At 33.6% G+C, this 22,718-nt stretch overlaps 2 protein-coding genes across 6 annotated transcripts in view; one reads left to right on the top strand and one right to left on the bottom strand.

Annotated features, from left to right (window-relative positions):
• ANGPTL5 (angiopoietin like 5) overlaps positions 1 to 22,718 on the top strand; it is a 120,431-nt gene that overhangs the window by 26,079 nt on the left and 71,634 nt on the right. The gene's annotated exons all lie outside the window — the stretch shown is intronic.
• Positions 1 to 22,718, bottom strand: part of CEP126 (centrosomal protein 126) — a 68,160-nt gene that overhangs the window by 2,674 nt on the left and 42,768 nt on the right. For all 5 annotated transcript variants that reach the window (XM_019630326.1, XM_019630329.1, XM_019630330.1 and 2 more), the window contains 5 exons: positions 14,564 to 14,676; positions 11,933 to 12,008; positions 10,100 to 10,309; positions 3,119 to 3,173; positions 1,449 to 1,531 (listed from right to left, as the gene is read on the bottom strand). In XM_019630326.1, the coding sequence (XP_019485871.1) occupies positions 1,477 to 1,531; positions 3,119 to 3,173; positions 10,100 to 10,309; positions 11,933 to 12,008; positions 14,564 to 14,676 (509 nt within the window). In that variant the 3' untranslated portion in view covers positions 1,449 to 1,476. The remainder of the gene's footprint in view (positions 1 to 1,448; positions 1,532 to 3,118; positions 3,174 to 10,099; positions 10,310 to 11,932; positions 12,009 to 14,563; positions 14,677 to 22,718) is intronic.

Genomic DNA, 22,718 nt, shown 5'->3' with positions numbered 1-22,718 from the left:
TTATACATACGGAAAGGTTATAGTTAGGGTCATATATTGCCTTTCTAGAACTTACACATTAAATATAATTTTACTTATTTGAAATGCAGTGGAGATCCAGGAACAAATTTTGAAAGCTTTTAAAAGACAAAGCTATAATATATCTAAAGCCCATGTATATACTTTACTCTCAGAGGAGGCACTAAGTACCTATTTATTCTAGCTTTAAACTCGAAAAGGTTGGACATCTGTTTTCTGGACTCAAAATAAATTACAAGCAGTTTAATAGAACACTTGAAGGCAAGATGCAGGTAGAAGTAATCCCAGGTGATAAAAAGAAAACAAACAGGCTATAAAAATACAAACTTTGAAACTTTGCATTCACCATAAATGTTAGGCTGAATCTAATAATGAGAAAACAATCAGACAAATCCAGATCATGGGATATGAGGGCGTATTCAACAAGACAACTGGTGTGAACTCTACAAAGGTGTCAATGTATATGAAAGATTGAAAAGCATGAAGAGGCTTTTCTAGGTTAAGAACCATGACAACCAAATGTGATGTACAATCCTGGGTTGGATCCTGGATCAGAAAAATAAAATAGCCAGAGAAGACATTATTTTCCAGGCAACTAAGGAACTTTGAATATGGAGTATGTATCAGATAATATTGTATCAATCTTAAATTGCTTGGGTGTGATGATAGTGGTATTCTGATTATGTATTTAGAGGGTAAGTATGATTATGTCTGTAATTTACTTTTAAACAGTTCATTAAAATGTGTATTCTTGTGTTTATGTATGTATCTCCTATTCTATTCTATTCTATTCTATTCTATTCTATTCTATTCTATTCTATTCTATTCTATTCTATTCTATTCTATTCTATTTTTATTCTACTCTTCCATCCATTCATATCTATCCATCAATCTATCTATCAGATAAAGCAAGTGTGGCAAAATGTCAACAATTGGTGAGTCCAAGTGAAGAGTATAATAACATAAAATAAAAATAGCAGAAAAAAAGGGAAAATAAAAAAAATTGTTCAAGTCCTCATGCAGAACACGGCAATGAGTTTTTATGGGGGAGAGGGACAAGGTAATTTTGATGTCAGCTGTTCAAACAGGCAGTTAATAATTCTATGATTTTTATACCATTTTCCCTGATAAATAAATAGAAGGTTTCTGACCTATGTTAGTGATGTTAAAATAAGGAAGAATAACATATTTGGAGATAAAGAGACCGAATAAAGGTAATGGTTACCACCTGTTATAAAGAATGAAAAAGATGTAAGAGAAAAATGATTTCAAGTCTACCAGTGGTCCCTAATCCACACCATTAGCTTTTCAGTTATTTGTCAAATACTCTAGCAATATAATGACAAAGTGCACCAATGTGCACAACAGAGTAATTTGCTCCATAGGTAACTTTCTCTTCCTATTGAGTAGTATTTACAATTCATGCTCACTTAGTTGTCTGTGGTTAGTACACTGTTTTCAAGTTGAGTTGAGGCTTATAGAAGAGTGATCTGTCATTGCAGGTGTTATGTCACTAAAGTGAAATAAGAATCATAAATGTCATAAATGACAGAAAATTGTTACAGTAAAAATTCAGACACAGAAAAAAATATCACTGCAAAAATCACTTAAATTGCTGAATTGGTGGAGATGAAAATTTGAGCAAAAAAATCAAGCTAGCATGTAAAAAGTAACCATGAAAAAATGTATCAGGAATCAAAGTGACCAATACCAAAAAGGTTTTGTCTAAAAATCACAGCATCAAAAATGCCACACCAAAAAGGCTACTTTTAAGAAACATGTGCCCACGAGTGGCTCAGTTGGTTAAGAGCATGAGCGCTGAGCAACAGGGTCGCCGGTTCGATTCCCACATGGGCCAGTGAGTTGTGCCCAAGCTGAGCTACCGCTGAGCTGCCAACAGGTGGCAGGATGGCTCAGCTGGTGAGAGCACGTGCTCCTAACAAGGTTGCCAGTTTGACTCCCACATGGGATGGTGGGCTATGCCCACCCGCAACTAAGATTGAACACGGTACCTGGAGCTGAGCAGCTGTAAGCTGCCCACGGGTGGCCAGATGGTGACCTGACTTGGAGCTGAGCTAGCTGCTCCCTCCACAACTAAGAATGGAGGACAACAACTTGGCTGTTCCCCTTCCCCAATTCCCCAATAAAATCTTGAAAAAAAACCCAGGTGCCCAGAGGTAAGTAATAAGCTTCACTAGGGCAGGGACAGCATTTTTCTCACTCACTGTTATTCACCACTGTAACCCAGAGCATAGCAAAAATTTGAAAATGTATCACTTATTTATGTAAAATCAGATAATAAGAAATGAAGTATATTTGTATAATCTCACTTTTTCCTGTCAGGATTTCAGAATTGAGGGCACATGATAAAAAACAATTGAGCAAACATGCAATTAATTTTCTAACAAAACATTTCTTTGTTGAACACCTAAATTGAGGATTATGAGAGTATGGGAAGTGTCTTAGTTTGGGGATGCCCTTTCTATAGACCTGAATGTCTCCTGATCACCTCTAGGCAGACATGATTTTTTTCCTTCTGTGATTTCCTAAGACTGTGCATCACAGTCTTAGCTTACCTCGTATTAGAATTATTTGTATATACTATCCATGTATGTCTTTTTCCTTTTAGACTGAAAATTCCTGAATGCAATGACTGCTTGTCTTTTATATGTATATCTTTACCAAAATCCGGTTCCAAGGCAAAAAAAAATTCAAAACACTAATATCTAATTTTGAACTCTGAAGACATAGAAGGGATATGGACAAGGATGGGATCATTACCAATGTAAACGTCTTAACAATTTCCCAATTAGGCTACATAACTAAAATTTTTTGAAGAGTAGTGTACTGATACCTGTTTCTGTTCTCATTATTAATGAAGTAACTCTGCATGTAAAAATCTTAATATTACAGTTTTTTTAATGATAGGATATTTTCTTGATTCTAACAAAACATCTTATAATTGAAAGTTGTTTGTGGAGAAAAATTCCCTAAAAGCCAATCTCAAGAAAAATTAGTATCAATACAGGATTCTTATACATAAAATCATGAAAAGCTTCCTAAAATAAGAAGAAAAAAAAAGAGCTCTTAAAATACTTACCAGAAGTGTAAGGTATTTTTCATGGATGAATTTTTGCGAATGGTTTCTTGCACATCTGAAATAATTATACCATGATACTAAAACAATTTAGTTATGTGTATTGAAAGAGAAGAATGATTAAATTTTGATGTCAAAGTATTCAAAATTGAGTAAGAGACCTTTTTTATTGTCCCCAGAAGCAATCTTTATACTTAGGTTAGAAAATAGAAGTTATTTGATTAAAAACAATTACATAAGAGTTATACTGATAAAAAGGAATTCCTAGTACTTGGACTATTCCATAACAATCTTTATTCAAATGCTAGGTTTTCTAACCTTTTTTTCTTTTTCTTTTTCTTTTTAAACAAGAAATGAATTATCTCAGGAAAGAGGAGATATTTATTTAGCTATTAAGGCACAAAAAGTCGAGTAATTTGCTCAACTCCTGCCTTTTCAATGTTTAGGCTTTGTCCATATAATAACAAGGGTCTGGGCAAAAAAACCCCAAATTCAGGCAGAATCTTTTACACGAAACATTTAAATATCTGGAAGTATCTAATAGAAAACAAAACAAAACAAAACAAATCCTCTATGAAACACTGATTTGAGGTTTTTACTCTTTACCTGCATGATGTGTCTTAAACTTATAGTTTCAGTTTTATATTGCTTTTCTGGTTGTAGCACCTTGCCTTTTATTAATATATTATTTTTAAATTTTAATAAAACATATACACATTATTTTAATTCATAATACAAAGCTAATGTCGTGTAAACCACATAGATTATGAAATTTGAACATTATCACTTTTCTAGAAGCTTCCTGGATCTCCCACCTCCACACTGCCCTGTGGATTTCACTACCTTCCCTTGCTCACAGAGGTAACCCACTCTTACAGACTTTGTTTCTTTATAGTTTTAACACATGTATGCATCCCCCAAAGAATATTGTTCACTTTTGCCTGTTTCTGAACTTCACATAAATAAAACTGTAGTCTTTATTCTCCTGTGATTTTCCTTATTTTTCTCAAAATTATATATTATTTAGATTCATCCATGATGATGTGTGTAGCTGTAGTTTGTTCATTTTCCTGGCTGAATAGTACTGCAGCACATTTAGATGTTTTCAAAGTTTGGTTTTTAAACAATGTTCTCTATGTACTTATACATGTCTCCTGATGTACATGTGCAGGGTTTTATCTAGGATATGCATCTAGAAGTGAAATTGCTGGATTGTAGGGTATGTTCATGTTTAATTTATTAGGTGGTGGCAAACATTTCCTAAAGATTTTGCCCCAGTTTACATTCCCACCAACATTATATGAGAGCTCTAATTGCTGTAGGTCTTCACCAACACTTAGCATTGCCAGGCTTTGAAACTTATGTCTTTCTGATGCGAATACAACTATATCTCATTGTTTACTGTCATTTGCATTTCATTTGTTGTGAAATTCCTGTTCAAGCCCTTTCTCCCCCATTAAAAAAAATTATATATATATTTAATTATAGTTGACATTTAATATTATTCTACTCCCCTATTTTTTGAGTTGTCATTTTTTCTTATTGATTTATAGTTCTTTACATATTTTGAATGAGTTCTTCATTTTATGTATTATAATTTCTCTCATTTGTGGCCTGTCTTTTCTTTCTTTAAATGATGTTCTGATATGAAGAGAAGTTTGTAATTTTAATGTAGTCAAATTTATTTTCTCCTTTATGGATTACATTCTTTTTGCTCTGCTTAAGAAATCTTTCCTTACCCTGAGGCTAGAAAATATTTTCTTATATTATCTCCTAAGAACTTTATTTTCTTTTATATTTAATCTTTAATCACATTAGAATTTATTTTTATGTATGGTATATGTATCGTAGGAATTCAATTTAATTTCTATTTGGTATTCAAGTATTCCATTATGGAATGACAAACAGCTTGTCTCAAAATGACTCCAGAATTTCTTTATAGCTTTTCTGTCAATCTGCCATCTGGGATCCAAGAACAGGTTTTCACCCCATGTGAGAGGGGCTGTTCTTAAATTCAACTTCCTATGAGATCATTAGCTCCTCTTCCTAGCAAAAAAATTTAAAAAACTGCAATTTTTCACATTGGGAATTCAATTTCATGTTTTTTAGACTGTTTCATGCTGTTTCACAGCTTAAATCATGTTTTTTATCCCCTACTTTTTTGTTTTCTCTCTTGGTGTTTCAGTTTGGAAATTTTCTATTACTGTCCGCAAATTCATTGATTCTTTTTTCAGCTGTGTTGAGTCTACTGATGAATCCACAGAAAACAGTTTTCATTTCTGTTACAGTGTTTTATTTTTCATTTTTCTTTTGACTCTTTCCTATAGTTTTCATCTCTGCTGAAATTCTTCACATGTTTATGCATGTTGTCTGTCCCATGTTGTCCACCTTTTCTACTATAACATTTAACATAGTAGTCATAGGTATTTAAAATTACCTGATAGTTCCAACATCTGGGACATCTCTGTGTCTCAATCTGTTGATTGCTTTGTCCCTTGATAGTGAGGTTGTTCCCTTGCTTTTTAGGTGTGCCTCATAATTTTTGATTTAATGTTGGACTTCATGTTTAGAATAGTGGATAGTTAGGTAAATAGTATTTGTGCCTGGAAATGAGCATGTCTCTTCTGCTAGGCAATTGTGTGTGTGTGTGTGTGTGTGTGTGTGTGTGTGTTGTGTGTGTGTGTGTGTAATCAACATAGTCTGCAATTGATCTGGGTTTGGATTTTGTTATTGCTAAGGTAATCTTCAGTACATCACTCTTCAAATTCCTCCAGTGTTATTTTGTGCTTCTGCAAGAGTCATGGAGGTGTTTCTTCTTTAATGTTTCTGCTCTACTCAGCTTTTGGCCTTTCTGTGTGTCTGCACAACAGAAGGAAGCTCTCTCTATGCTCTTGCCTCTCTTCCAGCAGATTTCTTTCTCTTGTTACTTTCTTGGTACTTGCTGGCCTTGTGGTGCAGGGAGAAGGGGAGCTTTTCAGTTGTTATGGTCCAGGCTCAGTCTTAGGCATGTCCTCTGTATCTTTTTAGTCATGCTGCTCCGCCTTCCAATGGCAGTCAACTTTGCCTTGTATTTTGGTGAGTTTTGTGTAAGAAAGTTTTGTGCCCCTCCTCCAAGAGCAGCATACCTCTATCGATCTAGGCTCATGCCTGTTTCTTGCCCTTCCCCCACAGGAAGAGGCTTTTTTTTCTTTTACCTTCCTCCCACTCCCATGAGTCTTTACTTATGCCCAGGAGGCAATCAACAAAGTTTGCTGCATCTGTTCCAGTACCTTATGACTTTTATTTCTGTAGGACAGGAGGTTCTGCATGAAGCTTCATGCCTTTCCTACAGCAATGGCTGCTTTCCTCCTCCAGTCTGCACCACTGAGGAAGGATTTTTCTAGTCTCCTGCTCTGCCTCCTATTTTTTCTCATGAACACACCATATAGGTTGATGGAACAGAATCTGTGAGAGGGTGTGAACTCTTCTTGTGTTTGTGGCTCCCAGAAGTTTTATATTCTCACAATAGTTCACACTTATCCTTTAGCAATTTGTTAAAAATCTAAGCAGAATTCTTAATATCAGTTTGTCTGAAACCTGGCATTTCTTTCTTCTATACTCTGCCACAGGGGAGCCAATAGTCATGCCCTGTCTCTCCTAGGAAGTTCCTGTCTTTCCTTGAGTGTCAGGCTACTTGGTTGTGCTGTGACTTCAGCTCTCTAATGTGTTGACGAAAAGCTATACTTTTGTTTTTTATCTGCTTTCTCTTAGTCTTAGGGTGGGATCGACATGTTCCAGCTTTCTACATTGTAGGCAAAAGTGGAATATGCACACACACCATACATACACATATATTTACATATATATATATATATTTATATGCATTATATAGGAATGTATGTGTATATATTATGGTTTGTTTTTTTTTTCAGTAGTTTTCAACCATAGGTGATTTTTGCCACCCAGCGAACATTTGGCAATGTCAGGAGACAACTGTCATGACTGGGAGGACTATAGCATTTAGTGGGTAGAGGCCAGAGATGCTGTAAACAACTTACAATGCACAGGACAGCCTTCTATAACAAAGAATTATCTTGCCCAAAATGTCAGTAGTACCAAGGTTGAGAGACCATGCATACATAAAATATTTTTAGTATTGTTCTTGTCTAAATATTTTGTAATTTCAATGATGGTATTTTTTTAGAACCATGGTTTATTTAGAAGTGCGTTTCTTAGTGGTTATCATTTTGTTATTCATGTTTAGTTAAAGTGCATTGTGGTCAGAGGGTGTCTATGACTCTAATTCTTTGAAATGTGTCAAGGCTTGTTTCTTGACATAATATATGGTCCATTTTTATAAATATTCTATGGGTGCTTGCAAAGAACATGTCCCTTTGATTAAGTTTGTTAATCATGTTTGATTCTTTTTTTAAAAAAATATTTTATTGTTGAATTGGGGAAGGGGTACAGTGTTGGGGAATTGGGGAAGGGGAACAGCCAAGTTTTTGTCCTTCAGTCTTAGTTGTGGAGGGTGCAGCTAGCTCAGCTCCAAGTCCAGTTGCCATCTGGCTGCCAGTTGGCAGCTCAGGACCACTCAGCTCAGGTGCTATGTTCAACCTAGTTGTGGGTGAGATGGAGTGAGGGTGGGGTGCAGCCCACCATCCCATGCGGGAGTCAAACTGGCAACCCTGTTGTTAGGAGCACGTGTTCTCATCAGCTGAGCTATCCTGCCACCTGTTGGAAGCTCAGCGGCAGCTCAGCTCGGGCCAGCTCACTGGCCCATGTGGGAAATAAACAGGCGACCCTGTTGCTCAGAGTTTGCGCTCTTAAACAACTGAGACACTTGGCCAGCCCTAATGTTTGATTCTTATGCATCTATTTGATTTTTTTCGTCTATATTCTATAAATTACTGACAATGTAAAAAAAAATCTCTCACCATGGCTAAAAAATATTTTATATATTTTTGAAGCTATGTTCTTAAATGCATACAAAATGAAAACATTTTATATATTTCTCATGAATTAAAACTTTGACCATCATGAAGTGATCTTTTTTTGTGTCCAGTAATGCTTTCTGCTTTATAACCAATTTTGTCTGATAATAATACATCTAAACCAGTTTTCCTTGGGTTAGAATTTGTTTAGTATATGTTTTCCATCTTTTTTACTTTCAGCTTTTTCATATCCTTATGTTTTAAATATATTGTTTATAAATAGAATATAGTTGTGTTATAAAGTTTCAACAGCCTGTCTTTAAATGTAGCATTTAATCCACTTACATTTATTGTAAATACACTTGTATGTACCATCTTATAGTGTAGGATTTCTATTTATCCTATATCTGCTATGTTTATTTTTCTCTCCTTACCTTATTTTGGATTTTTTTTTTGTATGCCACTTCCTTCTTTACCAGTTTGCATTGTATAATGCATAATCTATTTCTAGACCTTTAGTTGTGACCCTAGTAATTACCATAGGCATACTTTAGTTATGAACATCTAAAGCTAATCTGCATCTTTACCCAATTCCTTAATAATACAAGAACACTAATACACTTTAAGACCATTTATGTTCTCCCAACTTTTGTATTATTTCAATAGGTATTTAAATTCTAACTTTTTTCTCTTTGAAATACATACCACTTTGTTACATTTGTTTTATACAATATTTATTCAAATTTACCCTCTCCAATTGTTCATCTGAAATTACTTCCAGTCTGCTGAAGTTCATGCTTTAAAATTTCCTTTAGAAAGAGTATGCTGTTAACAAAATCTTTTAGAGAAAGAACTACATCCTACACAGATATATGCACACAGAGACAGAGAGAGGTGAAAAAAGCTTGCATGTCTTCCCCCCTCATCTGCTCAATGCTGAAGTTCACGATATGCAAACTTTTTTTCACCTCTCTATCTCTCAGAATGCGTACATTTCTATAGGATGTAGCTTTTTGGGAGACCTAGCTTAAGATGGGATAATCTTCTATTAATATAAGATTACTCATCTTGAGTAGGCCCTGGGTTTTGTCTCCTCTTATCTTTTTTCCTGGGAGGACATGAAAAGCAAAGCTGAATTTCACTTTGTGGGTTAAATGTTCTCAAGACAAAAGTTAGCTGCAGCACTATCAATATCTTTCTGGGTCCTTATCCATATTAAGTTCCCGGTCTTAAGAATTCTTTAGGGCTGGCCGAGTGGCTCATTGGTTAAGAGTTGGCTTGGGAGCGCGAGCTCTGAGCAGCAGGGCTGCTGGCTCAGATCCCACATGGGCCAGTGAGGCTGCGCCCTCTACAGCTAAGATGTTGAACAACAGCTCGACCTGGAGCTGGGCTGCTGTGAGTCATCGGTGACAGCATAGGTTGCAGTGGGGCTGCAGTGGGCTGCCATAAGCTACCAGCAGCCAGCGTGAGCAGCTGGCAGCTGGCATGAGCTGCTGTCCAATGGCTGGCGACCGATCTGTCTCAGCTGTAAGGGTGCAGTGATCACAATACCAACATGGGCCAGTGAAGCGACGTCCTCCACAACTAGACTGAAGAACAAAAAGACATCAACTTGTCTGTTCTCCTTCCCCTATTCCCCAACGCTGTTCCCTCCCCCAATTCCCCAATAAAATCTTATATAAAAAAAAAAGAAAACTAATTCTTTATATTACCAGCTCATTGCTATATTTAAGATTTTTAAAGTACTTAATCCAGAATTCATGGTGGTTTTTGATGGATGGTCAGTACAGATGCCTAGCCTGTCACATTGCTGAAATGCAAGTGTATTCGTACATTCCTAAAAGATAGTTAAGCCTCCCAAACACATTGGCATCATCATAAATGACATAAGGATGGTATACTTGAAATAGTTTGGCATATTCAAATATATTTTTAGTTGTTATGCCCTTGATTTAAGAATGATAATCTGGATACATGTTATATTTTTATTTTCAATTTTTAAGTTAAATTTAATTAAAAGTCTAACTACAAAATATAATACTTCTTACAAAAGGTGTTCTTCCATACTTACAGTATAACCTTTCATTGAGTCGATTAAGGGACTGTAGGATTTTCTGTTCTTCAGCTGATAGTGCACAGATGTTGAATTGCTGGGTCTTATTTAAAGCCAGATTTGGTTTCTGTAGCTGCTTGCTACTCATGACAGTTAGAATGTCATCCTCAGGTACTGAAGCTTTCACTAGGTTTTCAGCCATCAAAAACTCAGAAGTACTGTCTGAAACTACAGAAAGTTTACAGTAACTATTCTTTTGAAACTTCTTTGTCTTTGGGATCAGCCCTTATACATACTTAACTGACATGTCTGTATGTATTCATTTCACTAACAGAAACCCAGTGAATCTTCTGTTACTTTACATTATATTTATCAAGATCCTCTATATTTAGGGTTTTCCCATCCCTAATTAAAAAAATATTCAAAATGAAGGCAGTGAGGTACTAACAATTCTTAGAGTGTTACCTGAATGAAAGAAGACATATATCCTATTTAGATAATTTATTTGTGTTTTTTTTATTATTCATTGGTAGTACAAAGAGAAGGTAAAGTAGATTGTCTTTATAATAGCAATTAAAATGAGTTATAAATAAAAGAGTAAGAGAGAAGAAACTTAAAGAAATATTAAAAAATTAGATGATCAGCTAAACAGAACTGACAGCCTAGAAATAGATCAAATTAGACATAAGAACTTAACATGATTAGAGTTGAAAGGAAAGATGGCTCAAAAAATTCGTTGTTGTTTATGAAAGAACCAATTTGGAGTTTCACTTCACAATATCCATTTAACAAAATTCCGAAGAAATTAAAGAATTAAATTTAATGAATCAAACTATTAAAGCAATAGAGGGGGGCGGGAATCTCTAAGTTTCTGTATTGGGAAGGTTCTTTGAGCTTAAAAGTAATGGAGAAATCACTAAGAAAAGACTAAAAACTGGTTTATCTAAGACTAGTCTTCCATAACAGAATTTAAATTTCTGAAGGGCGAGACATTTGTGCATTTTGTTTATTATTGTATATCCAATATTTAGTTATAGGTAGGAACTTAGCTCTCAATAATCATTTACTGAATTACAAAATAAAAAAAATAAGACTTCTATATGTAAAAATACAACATGTGGGATGAAATGCAAATAATGAAGTAGTAAAAATATTTGCAACTAATATAAGGATTAGATATTAAATATCTTCGATATTTAAAGAATTTACATAAATAAGAAAATACCAAAACTTCAACATCTACAGTGTAAAATATGATGAAACAATTCACCAAAAGTTAAGTGTGTGTGTATATATATATATATATAAACAATTAAGCATATTATTAATAAAAAATGTACAAATCAAAACTAACAAAACAACATTTCTTTGCCCTCAACATAAGCAAATAATAGAAGTGATTCTACTTCAAGTTAGCACACATGCTGGAAGAATTTATAATGATAACACACCCAGGAAAATACTTTAGGCATATGTGTGACATGCTGTAACAATGCTTATATTCTTTGATCCAGAATTCATTTATTACAGAGTTTCATTCAACAAATATTTATTAGGTGCCAATTACATGCCATTTACTGTGATTTTAATTCAGGGGATCTACCTTATGAAAATAACCGAAGTCAGGAAAAAGCTTGATGTAGAAAGATATTTAGTAGACTATTATTTAGAATAAACAAACAAACAAACAAACAAACAAAATGGACAACAACCTAACTGTGCAGAGTGAGGAGAATTCAGGTCCCAAATGGTGGTTTATCAATCACATAATATGTAAGTTTTTGGGAAAATACATATAAAAAAAATCACTGGGAACAAAGCTCAGAGGAAAATGTTTAAACTGAAACATACCTTCTTCAATATTAGAAGTACCCCTTGTAGTTTGTTTTGGCTCACTTGAACTTAGCAGGACACTTTGTCCAAAATTCTATAAAGATGGAATATTAAATCAGAAGATTTCGTATTTAAAATTCATGATAATATACATTGACTTTTTAAAAACTTTTAATTGCTGTATATATTTTCAGCTACTACTGCTCATGTAACTTGTATATTTTCTTTTTTTTTGAGTAGAAATCAAGAATTATTGAAATAAGGCTTTCTATGGTACCTAAATATTTTTTAAAATGTTTTTTGTCAATTTTGGAAAATTTCCAGGTTGCCATGATGCCTTGGATAGTTGGGCGGCAATCAAAAGTGCTAATTAAAGGAAAGTTAAAAAATTACCTTAAGGTTTATAATCTAGTTGATTTATCATTGTAAGGGTGAATCACAACTACTAGCCAAAAGCCTCTGATTATGGTTAATGCTAAGGATAGGTAAGTATCTTAGATGACAAAATTTAAATCAGAAATAGCTGTCTCAATGTTGCATACAATCGGGAAATGGAAAATCTCAGAGCACTGGCAATTAGCACACCCATTCAACAGTCTCCGAGGGATACCAACTCTTCTCCCTGAATATGGTCTACTTTGCTTCTTTGCTCCCATTCTGTTCCACTTAAAAATGACTTTCTCTCAGATAAAATTGCCTGGCTATGACTCTAGCTCACCTTTGTTCGGTATGACCTGAAGAGGAACTGATGCAGGTTTCTGCAACAGCCCTTCCTCAATAGCTCTTGTAGCCTTGTCTCATCTCCACTTGTAGACTTGAAACACCTTAAACAGAGACCCTGGCACTAAGCGGTAATTGTGCTTTTCTTATCTTTTATTGATCTCTTTTAGACTCTCTCCACATAGAAGTAGTGGGCTGCAAAAAACCGGGTATGATAAAATACATTTCCTAATACAAGGTAATGGGGGACAGTGCTATAATAACTGAACCCTTGTTTAGGATTTCGAGTGAAAAAATAACAAAGCCCCAAATCCTAAATCAAAGCAAAACAATAGGGATGAAAAGTTAAACTTCAAAACTTGATTTTGATTTAGGAATACTGACATATTCTAAAGATAACAAGACTTTGGAATATGTGTTAAGTGGGTGTGTGAGTGGAAGATGTGTATGTGGAAGTGAGGCTTCTAAAAAGAAGGACGAAAATGGACTCTAAAGACAGTAAGCTAGAATGCAAAGGAGCAAGAGGGAAGAACAGAATAAGACCCAGAAAAATAAAGATGAATTTAGAGAGGGCAATAATAATAGGCATTTAAAATTTAGTTTGAGGGCCAGGCGAGTGGCTCAGTTGGTTAAGAGCTCGCACCAAGAGTGCGAGCCCTGAGCAACAGTGGTTCGATGCCTGGCCCAAGCTGAGTTGCCGCTGAGCTGCCAACAGGTGGCAGGATGGCTCAGCTAAAAAAAAAAAAAAATTTAGTTTGTTCATTTTTGTTATACCTACTTATACTTTTAAATTTAAAATATATTAATAAAAATGATAAAATTTATTCAGTTTATAAATTTTGAGGTGTTTTATGTGAACAACATGGATGTTAAAAAAAGGAGTTATTAGGCATTATAACATTTGTAACCAGGAAGTTATATTTGTATTTAAGTACTGTGTTTGGTATTAAGCAGTAAGAATATATTAATAATGGTACATTTTAATTTACATAAATAAGTGACTTTTGTTTTGCTGATAAGCTATATCATGGTTGATTGTTCTCCACATTAGTAATCTTATCTATATAAAAATCCATAGTTCCTACAATATATAAAGAATAGGACCCTCAACCTGTAACTTGAAATATAAATTCTTCACAAGGCACTATTCCAGTTCTATTAAAAATCAGAAGAAGTGACATTTACAGTTGAAACTCCAAATGAAATGCTATTTACTCATCCATCTAGAATTTTTAATATTTTAAATTCAATCCTTGGATTAAGTTAGTCCTCTAGGAAATGTCATCTTTAGGTCAAATATACTTAGCTCTCACAGAATTACCTCCAGTAATTTTCAAATTAATAGTATTATGCTTTTGACTTTTATTAAAAGCCTCTTTTCAAACAAGTATAAGAAACTCCCTATTCATTTGTTGTAGGCTGTTAAGAGGGATATATCCATTATGAACTTCAAGGTTCCCTACAGAAGATCCTCAATGGCAAATGTCTTTTATATAGTATACCTCAAACAAAATCATTATCAGTATCCCCTGAAAAGTATATCACATTGTATTTTCCTTTTTGCTATGTCTCCCAGGAAGCTCAGGCCCAAATAGGGTATTTAAACACATGAATTATATTAGTTTTTATGATTAGCATACTTGCTTCCTCTATCTATGCTCTAATTTACTTTTCTTTTTAAATGTATGTTTAAATAACTTTGTTGTGAATAACCTCAGTTTTCTTTTTCCAGAGTTGACTATATACCAAATAATTATAGTACAATAAGTTCCTAGCATAGTGATTCCAAGGCTGCTTCACAAGGCTTTGGCTGTACTTATATTATATTGTGGTGCAAGCTTACAGCAAGAGCACCGTCCTTTAAGAACATTCTGTTTGCCAAGCAATTTTCCACCAATGAATAGAGATTTTTACTAATAATGTACTTACATTCATATTCTTACTGTACTTCTGTCCTACAGATCCAGGGTTTTGTTTTTTCTGCTCTAAAAGATTGCTCTGCTTATTTTCAACAATTCGTTTTCTTCTCATAATAGCAGAATCTTAAACAAATGCCAGCACAATGTCAAAATTTACACACGTTGAGTAGGTAGTATATATCCACCACAAGCTTCCAAATTACCTTCAAACATCACAGAAAACCCTAAGTTTCATTCAGTCAACAAACTTTTACTGAGCTTCTCTCTATATGTACTATGCATGACACAGCTGCAATATGAATTCAACAAAAATCTCTGCTTTCGAGGGTTTTATAGTTTAGAGCAGTGACCTCTAAAGTGTGGTGCAGAACCAGGAGGATATGCAAATAAATCACTGCTGTGCAGGAAAAACATATTAGAATTCCACTTTCTATTTATCATCTAAAAATTAGAAATTAGAAATTAAGCTTTACTATGATAACAGTTGACCCATAAATAACCTGGGGGGTTAGTGGTGATGTCCACCCATGCGGTCGAAAATCTCATATAATTTAAGTCGGCCCTTGGCATACCTGGGTTTCCAATACTGGATGGAAAATACATATATAGTTGACATGGAACCCTTGTCAGTTTGCAAGGCAGATGGTCATATATTGCACACAGTAAACAAAATTATCTTGGAGGAAGAGTGAGATTCTAAGTGTGTGAGGTTGGCAGCATTATTCATTAGTGCGTTTTCTCTTCCTTCAATGTACTAAATTTTACGTGCCCTTATAAGTGGGCTTATGGATATCTCATAGTATCTGAATGAGAAAGAGGCTAAGAAAGACTTTTGCAGGGCTTCCATTGTATCTGTAATGTTTCATTATTTAAGGTGAGTGGTGGGCATATTTACTGTATTATTTTTCTATGCTTTTTGTATAACTAATTAAAAACATATTTTTGCAAAATTATAGATCAAAGATAATACTAATAATACAAGTACAGGTGAATAAGAAAGGCAGAGCTGATGCAGCTCTTGCTCTTACTACAAACTCTTTGTCACACAATGACAATGAAAAATAATTATGCTTGTAACAAAGTAAGGATCACAAATTAAAAAATTACCCAAAAAACTGTAACAGTAAACTTTACCCTAAATGCATATTGTGACTGGAGATATTATGGAGAGCTAATGATGGTACATGAAATGAAGTCATCATAATTGATAAGACATTTGAAACTAAGCATTCAGAGGATTATTAATATATGAGAGAAAAAGTATTTTATATACAATAAATAAAACTATTTTTATAATTATTTTTAAGTATTATTTATAAAATACAAAATTTAAAAATTATTTAAAAAGTCTGTACTTCACCTTTCTCTCATTCTTTAAAAATTTCAATTTTGATGTATTGGGTTATATGTATAAGATGCTTAATGTATTGGGTTGTCAGAAAAGTCATGACGTGTTTTTCTGTTTTTTTGTTGCAAAAATGTGTCATGACTTTTCCAATAATCCAATATATTAGTACAGTAATACATGTGTATGGCAAATATATGTATATGATATGTACTCAAAATTTTTATTGATAGTGGTACAGTACAAATTTTGAAGTCCATTATTTGAGAAGAATTTAAATGGATTATTACAGCAAAATGAATACATGTAGACTGTATGTAGAGCTATAAACTAAATTAAGTGAAAGCACAGAGGCTAGAATGAAGAATAAAGAAATGTTTCACAGAGAAGGTTATGCCTGAGCTTGTTCTTAAAGGAGGAGTAGGTTCCCAAATGAAAGGAATCTACGTCAAAAATAATATTACGTGCAAAGGCACAAAATAACAATGATGAAGAAGTTAAGAAGTTTCTTGGGGCCAAATGGTAGAAAATTCAACTGGTCTGGGGCATGGAACATGAGTATGTGTGTAAACACACAAACAGTTGGGAAGTACATGGGAGTGTGTGTGTGTGCTTTTGTGATAAAAATTCAGGTAGGTGGAAAAATGAAAATATTTTAGCCCTGAAATTATGTACTGGAGAATAGGAATTTAAATATTGAATCTAATTTATGTTACTACAGATAACATATACGTGTATTTTCTATATATTGCTATACATATGTAGTTACATACATATACTATAACTATACATATAAAACTATAATTATATACCAATCTAAATCTGTATAACAACAAAGACACAAAAGTTTTAACTTTTTAAGAAAAGTTGGCTAGTAATTAAACTTCTGACCTTTTAGAGTAACAAATAATAATGTAATTGTAGTTAATATTTGTTGAGCATTTATAATTGCCCAGGCATTGCTCTAAAGCTATAGGCACTATCATCACTATTTTTAAAGATGAAGGCACAGGAGTGATAAGTTACTTGCCTAAGGTCACAGAGCCAGTAAAGGACAAAGCTAGGATTTAGCTCCAAGCAGTTAAGTCTCTAAAATCTAAAATTCTAGCTTATACCATTCATGCTAGTAACTTTCATTCCAATTTGACTATGTCTCTCTGAAAGAAATATATTTTGCATTGTGACCCAGGATGCACATACAGTTTTGTGAAACATATTTACCCCTACAATATCTGATGCCCTCTGGTAGTTTCTATTCTAGAACATTCTGACTTTAAAATTATATTTCCTTAAAAAAAATTCTCATTACTACTCATCAATTTGGTTTCATAATTCACTAATGAGTCATGTCCTATAGTTAAAAAAGCACTATATTATGTTTATTCCCACCCACATAGGTATGCTAAATGCTAAATAAGCTAAATGCTAGATATATTAAATATTATAGTAGTTTCTAGTAAGATCATTCAGGCAGCAATAAAATTTCTGTATTGTTTTCTATACTTGGAATTGTCTTCACCTAAATCTCGTAAAGTCCCTATCTTCGCATTTTTTAAGAGCTTTAAAAATACCTTAAATGAAAATTAACTTGGCCATATAACTGCTTCATTAAGAATTTTTGTACTTTCTTGATTTGTAGCATAATTATTTGTTTTTGTGCTTTATTGTTCTTGGTGTAGATGTTCTGTTTTATGGACTATAGATTATTGATCCCAGGAACAGATACAGTGTATGCTTAAAACTGTTTATGTATTGTTCTATTCACATACATGCACTTAAATATTATCTATTAATTAATATAATAGTTGAGAACCTTGGTATCTTTGCAAAAATAATATAGTTTGTACTGGCATATCTGGCTAAATTTCTAATCTCATATGAAAATTCTAGATATGACAGTTTTACTACCAAAACTCAAAGTAAATACTAATATTTAGTAAAGTATTATATATTTTTAAATTTGTAGTATTCTTAATTATCAACAAGGGAAAATTCTGGAGACATTCACAGAATTATAGCTTTGAAGAAATCTCAGAAGTTAACTAGTTCAAGCTCTTACTCATAGATCTTAGTAACTCAGATGTGGACATTCTGCCTGTGCTTGAATGGCTAGTGATGGGAGCCACTACCCCACTGATATTAGCTCAAACCCTTCTCAGGCTGAACTGAAAACATCCTTGCAATTTTTATCCCTTCATTCAGTTCTGTTTTCTCCTTCTTTCACACAAGAAAGCTTCAAATATTTGTACATAGCTATCACATCTCTTAGGCATGAACTGACTTAATTGGTCTTCACACCCAACTCTTCCTTCCAGAGTCCTGGGTCATCACAGTTTGTTTATATGGCCCTTAAAATATATAGTCTAAAATAATGTAGAGTACAGAAGTACTTCCAAAGATCTGATTATTATTGCCTAAAATTATGTTGTTTTAAACGCTATGGCAACCTCTCTCTCTCTCTCTCTCTCTCTCTCTCTCTCTCTCTCTCTCTCTCTCTTAATTTTGTGTGGATTTTTCTTTTTAAAGAACAGTTGTCAAGATGAATATCTTTCTTCTCAGAACTGCAAAATTAAAACAAGAAAAAACAAAAAACAAAAACTAAATACATACAAGCAGCTGCAGAGAAAAAGACCCCATTAAAATAAACTTATATTCATCAAGAGGCATGAAACTACAAATCGCAAAGTGGCAGAAGAAATTTGCAACACATATAATTGGACAGATTCCTAAAATGTATAAAGAACTCCTATCAATAAAGGATAAAAGAAAACCAAGAGCAGATATTTCACAGACGAGGAAATGAGAATAGTGCAAAAACATGAAAAATGTTCATTAGTAATCAGGTCAATGCAAATTATTATAATTAGACAGCATTTCTCACCATTAAAAAGCTTGACTGCCAGAGTTTTGGAGAGCATGCAGTAAAGGGAACTTTCATATATTGCGCTGGAAAATAATTTGGTATTAACTAGTGAAGTTAAAAATATACAAACCCTATGTCTCAGCAACGTGTGTGTCAGTGGATGTACAAAACTGTTCCTAAAAGCATTATTCATAAAAGGAAACTGAAAAGCAACCCAAATATCTAATGATAGGAGAATGAAATTTTTTTGTATAATCATATAATATACAAAATATAATAAAGTAATGAATATGAATGACATATAGCTAAACTAATCAGTGAACCTAAAAAACAAAATTGATTGCAAAAAGCAAATTATGGAAGAATATATCCTAAAGAGTCCACCAAGGAACTACTAGAACTGATAAATGAGTTCAGTAAAGTAGCAGGATACAAAATTAATATTAAAAAATCAGCTGAATTTTTATACACCAATAATAAACTATCAGAAAGAGAAATAAGAAAACAATGTCACTTACAATTACATAAAAACAAAATACCTAGGAATAAATTTAACCAAGGAGGTAAAAGACCTGTACCAGGAAAACTATAAGACATTGAAGAAAGAAACTGAAGAAGATACAAGTAAATGGAAAATATACCATGCTCATTGATAGGAAGAATTAATTAACATCATTACAATGTCCAATTAAAAAACGGGCAGAGGATCTGAATAGATGTTTCTCCCAAGAGGATATATAGATGGCCAACAGACAAATGAAAAGATGCTGAACATCACTAATCATCAGAGAAATGCAAATTAAAACCACAATGAGATATCACCTCACACCTGTCAGAATGGCTATCATCAATAAATCTACAAAAAACGAGCATTGGCAATAATGTGGAGAAAAGGGAACCCTCAGGCATTGTTGGTGAGTTTGTAAATTGGTGCAGTCACTATGGAAAACAGTATGGAAATTCCTCAAAACACTAAAAACAGAATTACCTTATGAGCCAGCAATTCCACTCTGGGGATCTATCCGAAGAAATCCAAAACACTAATTCTAAAAGATATTTGCATCCCTATGTTCACTGCAGCGCTATTTACAGTAGCCAAATACGGAAGCAGCTCAAGTGTCCACAGATAGACTATTGGATAGAGAAGATGTGGAACATATATACAATGGAATATTGCTCGGCCATAAAAAAAAAATGAAATAATTTGTGACAAAATGAATGGACCTAGAGGTTACTATGCTAAGTGAAATAAATCAGACAGAGAAAGGCAAACGCTATGTGATTTCGCTTCTATGTGGAATTTAAAGAACAAATAAATGAATAAGCAAAACAGAAACAGACTCTTAGATACAGAGAACAAACTGATGGTTGCCAGATGTGAGGGGAGGTGGAGGGCTGGGTGACAAAGGTAAAGGGAATAAGAAGTCCAATTGGTAGTTACAAAATAGTCACTGGAATGTAAAGTACAGCATAGAGAATATAGTCAATAATATTGTAATAACTGTATATGATGCCAGGTGGGTACTAGACTTATCAGGGGGATCACTTCATAAATTATGTAAATATCTAACCACTATGCTGTACACCTGAAACTAATATAAACTAATATTGAATGCCAATTGTAATTGAAAAACATATAAAATAAAATATAGAATGCACATCATAAAAAAAGAGAATATAGATAAAATGGTTCCATATATATAAATTACAAAACTAAGCAAAACTAAATAGAGTAAAACCTTGGATTGCGAGTAACTTGGTTTGCAAATGTCCTGCAAGACGAGCAAACATTTCCATTAGGTTGGTGCAAAAGTCATAGCGGTTTTTGAATGGCAAAAACCGCTATGACTTTTGCACCAACCTAATAATACATTTTAACTTGGTAAACGAGTGATGTCTTGCAATGAGTAGTTTATTTCCAGAATGAATTATACTTGCAAACCGAGGTATTACTGTAATGTATTGTTTGAGATACACTTACATGTGGTAGAATTATTTTTTAAAAGCACTGAATTATTAACATAATTCTATATGGTATCATTTCTATAAGAGAGAAAGGGGATGCAATTTGGGAGGGGCACATGAGATTTCAATGATACTAGTGATTTTGTGTTTCTAAAATTGGCAGTGAGTACAGGGTTCTTCTTTTATTAGTTTTTAACTTGTTTTTGTATATTATATACATTAACACCTCCATTGCCCTCACATAGAGAGTGTTTTTTTGTTTTTTAAACAAGCATAATAGCTAAGTAGCTAAGGACACAGATGCTAGAGACAGAATGCCTGCATTTTAGTCCTTGCTATGCCATTTACACTATGTGATTTACACAGGTTATTAATCAGCTGTGTGCCTCATTTTCCTCATTTATAAAATGGGAGTAATTTTACTTACCTCACAGAGTTATTGGGAGAATTAAATTTGTTTTCATATGTAAAGCGCTTAGAATAGTGATGGCACATAGTAAATGCTATCTAATTTTTACCTAGAATAATTCACTTCAGTGTCTCTGATTAAATTTCTCATGAGAAGTAGGATTATTCAAAGGTATGAACACTGGAGCTACAATACAAAATCCTGGCTCTGCTTTAAACTAGCTGTATCATCTTGGGCTATATAATTTTACTATTATGTGTGCCAATTTCCTCATCCATAAAATATAGGAGTTAAACACAATTGTATCTTTGGTCCTTTGTATTGTTATAGTAATCACATTTTTGATTTCTTGAAGGTATTTTTAATACTTCCTGGAAAAGGAAAAAAAATGCACTTTTTAATTTTAGATTTAGTATTTAATATGTCAACATCATTTGGCTTTTTAAAAACTGAAGTACAACCACCTATAGAAATATGCACAGATTGTAAGTATACAATCACACACACACACCCAGATTGCACAGCCACCCAAATGAAAAAATAGAACATTACCAGCACTGAAAAATCTTTCCTCATTACCTATTTCCATATAACTCCCACCATAGTTTCACATGTTCTTGAACCTGATAGAAATGGAATATACATTTTTTTGCACTATATTATGGTGTGAGATTCATCCGTGTTACTGATTCTTAGCAATGGCTCATTCATTTTCATTATGGTATTTCATGGAATGAGTGATAGAATTTCACTTCATATATTGCAGTGTTGAAAGACATTTGAGGTAATTTCAGGTTCTGGCTATAAAGCTGCTGTGAAAGTTCTTATACATGTCTTTTGGTTTACATATAAATGGATTCCTGACACACACACACACAATCTGTTGGACTGGACTTGCTGGGTCATAGGATATGCATATGTTCAACTTTAGTAGATATGAGAGTTTCTTTTTAACTTTAGCCATTCTGATGTGTGCAGCTGTATCTAATTATTTTAATGTGAATTTTCCTGAGGACTGAAGCTGAGATCTTTTCATATGTTTATTGATCATTTGGCTAGCTTCTTTTATGAAAAGCATATTCAAATATTTTGGCTTTTTAAAAAAAAATGGTGTGATCGTCTTTTTGATGTCACCTAATCTACAGTCTGCAGTTAATCAAACACTAAGGTAGGTGTTGCTGTAAAGGTATTTTGTAGGTGTTATTAAAGTCCATAATCAATTTGCTTTAACTAAGGGAGATTACCTTAGATAATCGGTGTGTACCTGATTCAGTCAGTTCAAAGGCCTTATAAGCAAGACTGAGGCTTCCCTGAGATAAAAAAATTCTGCCTGTGGATAGCAATTTTACTCTATCCCTGTGAATTCTGGCCTGCCCTTCCAAATGTCCTGCCCTAAAAATTTCAAACATGCCTAGACAGCCCCCATTTTCATGTAAGCCAATCCCTTGCAATAAATCTTTTTTTTTTATTTTTATTTATTTATTTATTTATTTATTTATTTATTGTTAGTTTCAGGTGTACAGAACAATGCAATAGTTACCCTTTTCACCCTCACAAAGTAACAACCCCCCTCCCCCCATCCA

This window comes from Hipposideros armiger, unplaced genomic scaffold (genome assembly GCF_001890085.2).
Source record: "Hipposideros armiger isolate ML-2016 unplaced genomic scaffold, ASM189008v1 scaffold_901, whole genome shotgun sequence".
NCBI lineage: Eukaryota > Metazoa > Chordata > Mammalia > Chiroptera > Hipposideridae > Hipposideros > Hipposideros armiger.
This window is presented reverse-complemented; position numbering and strand designations above follow the sequence as displayed.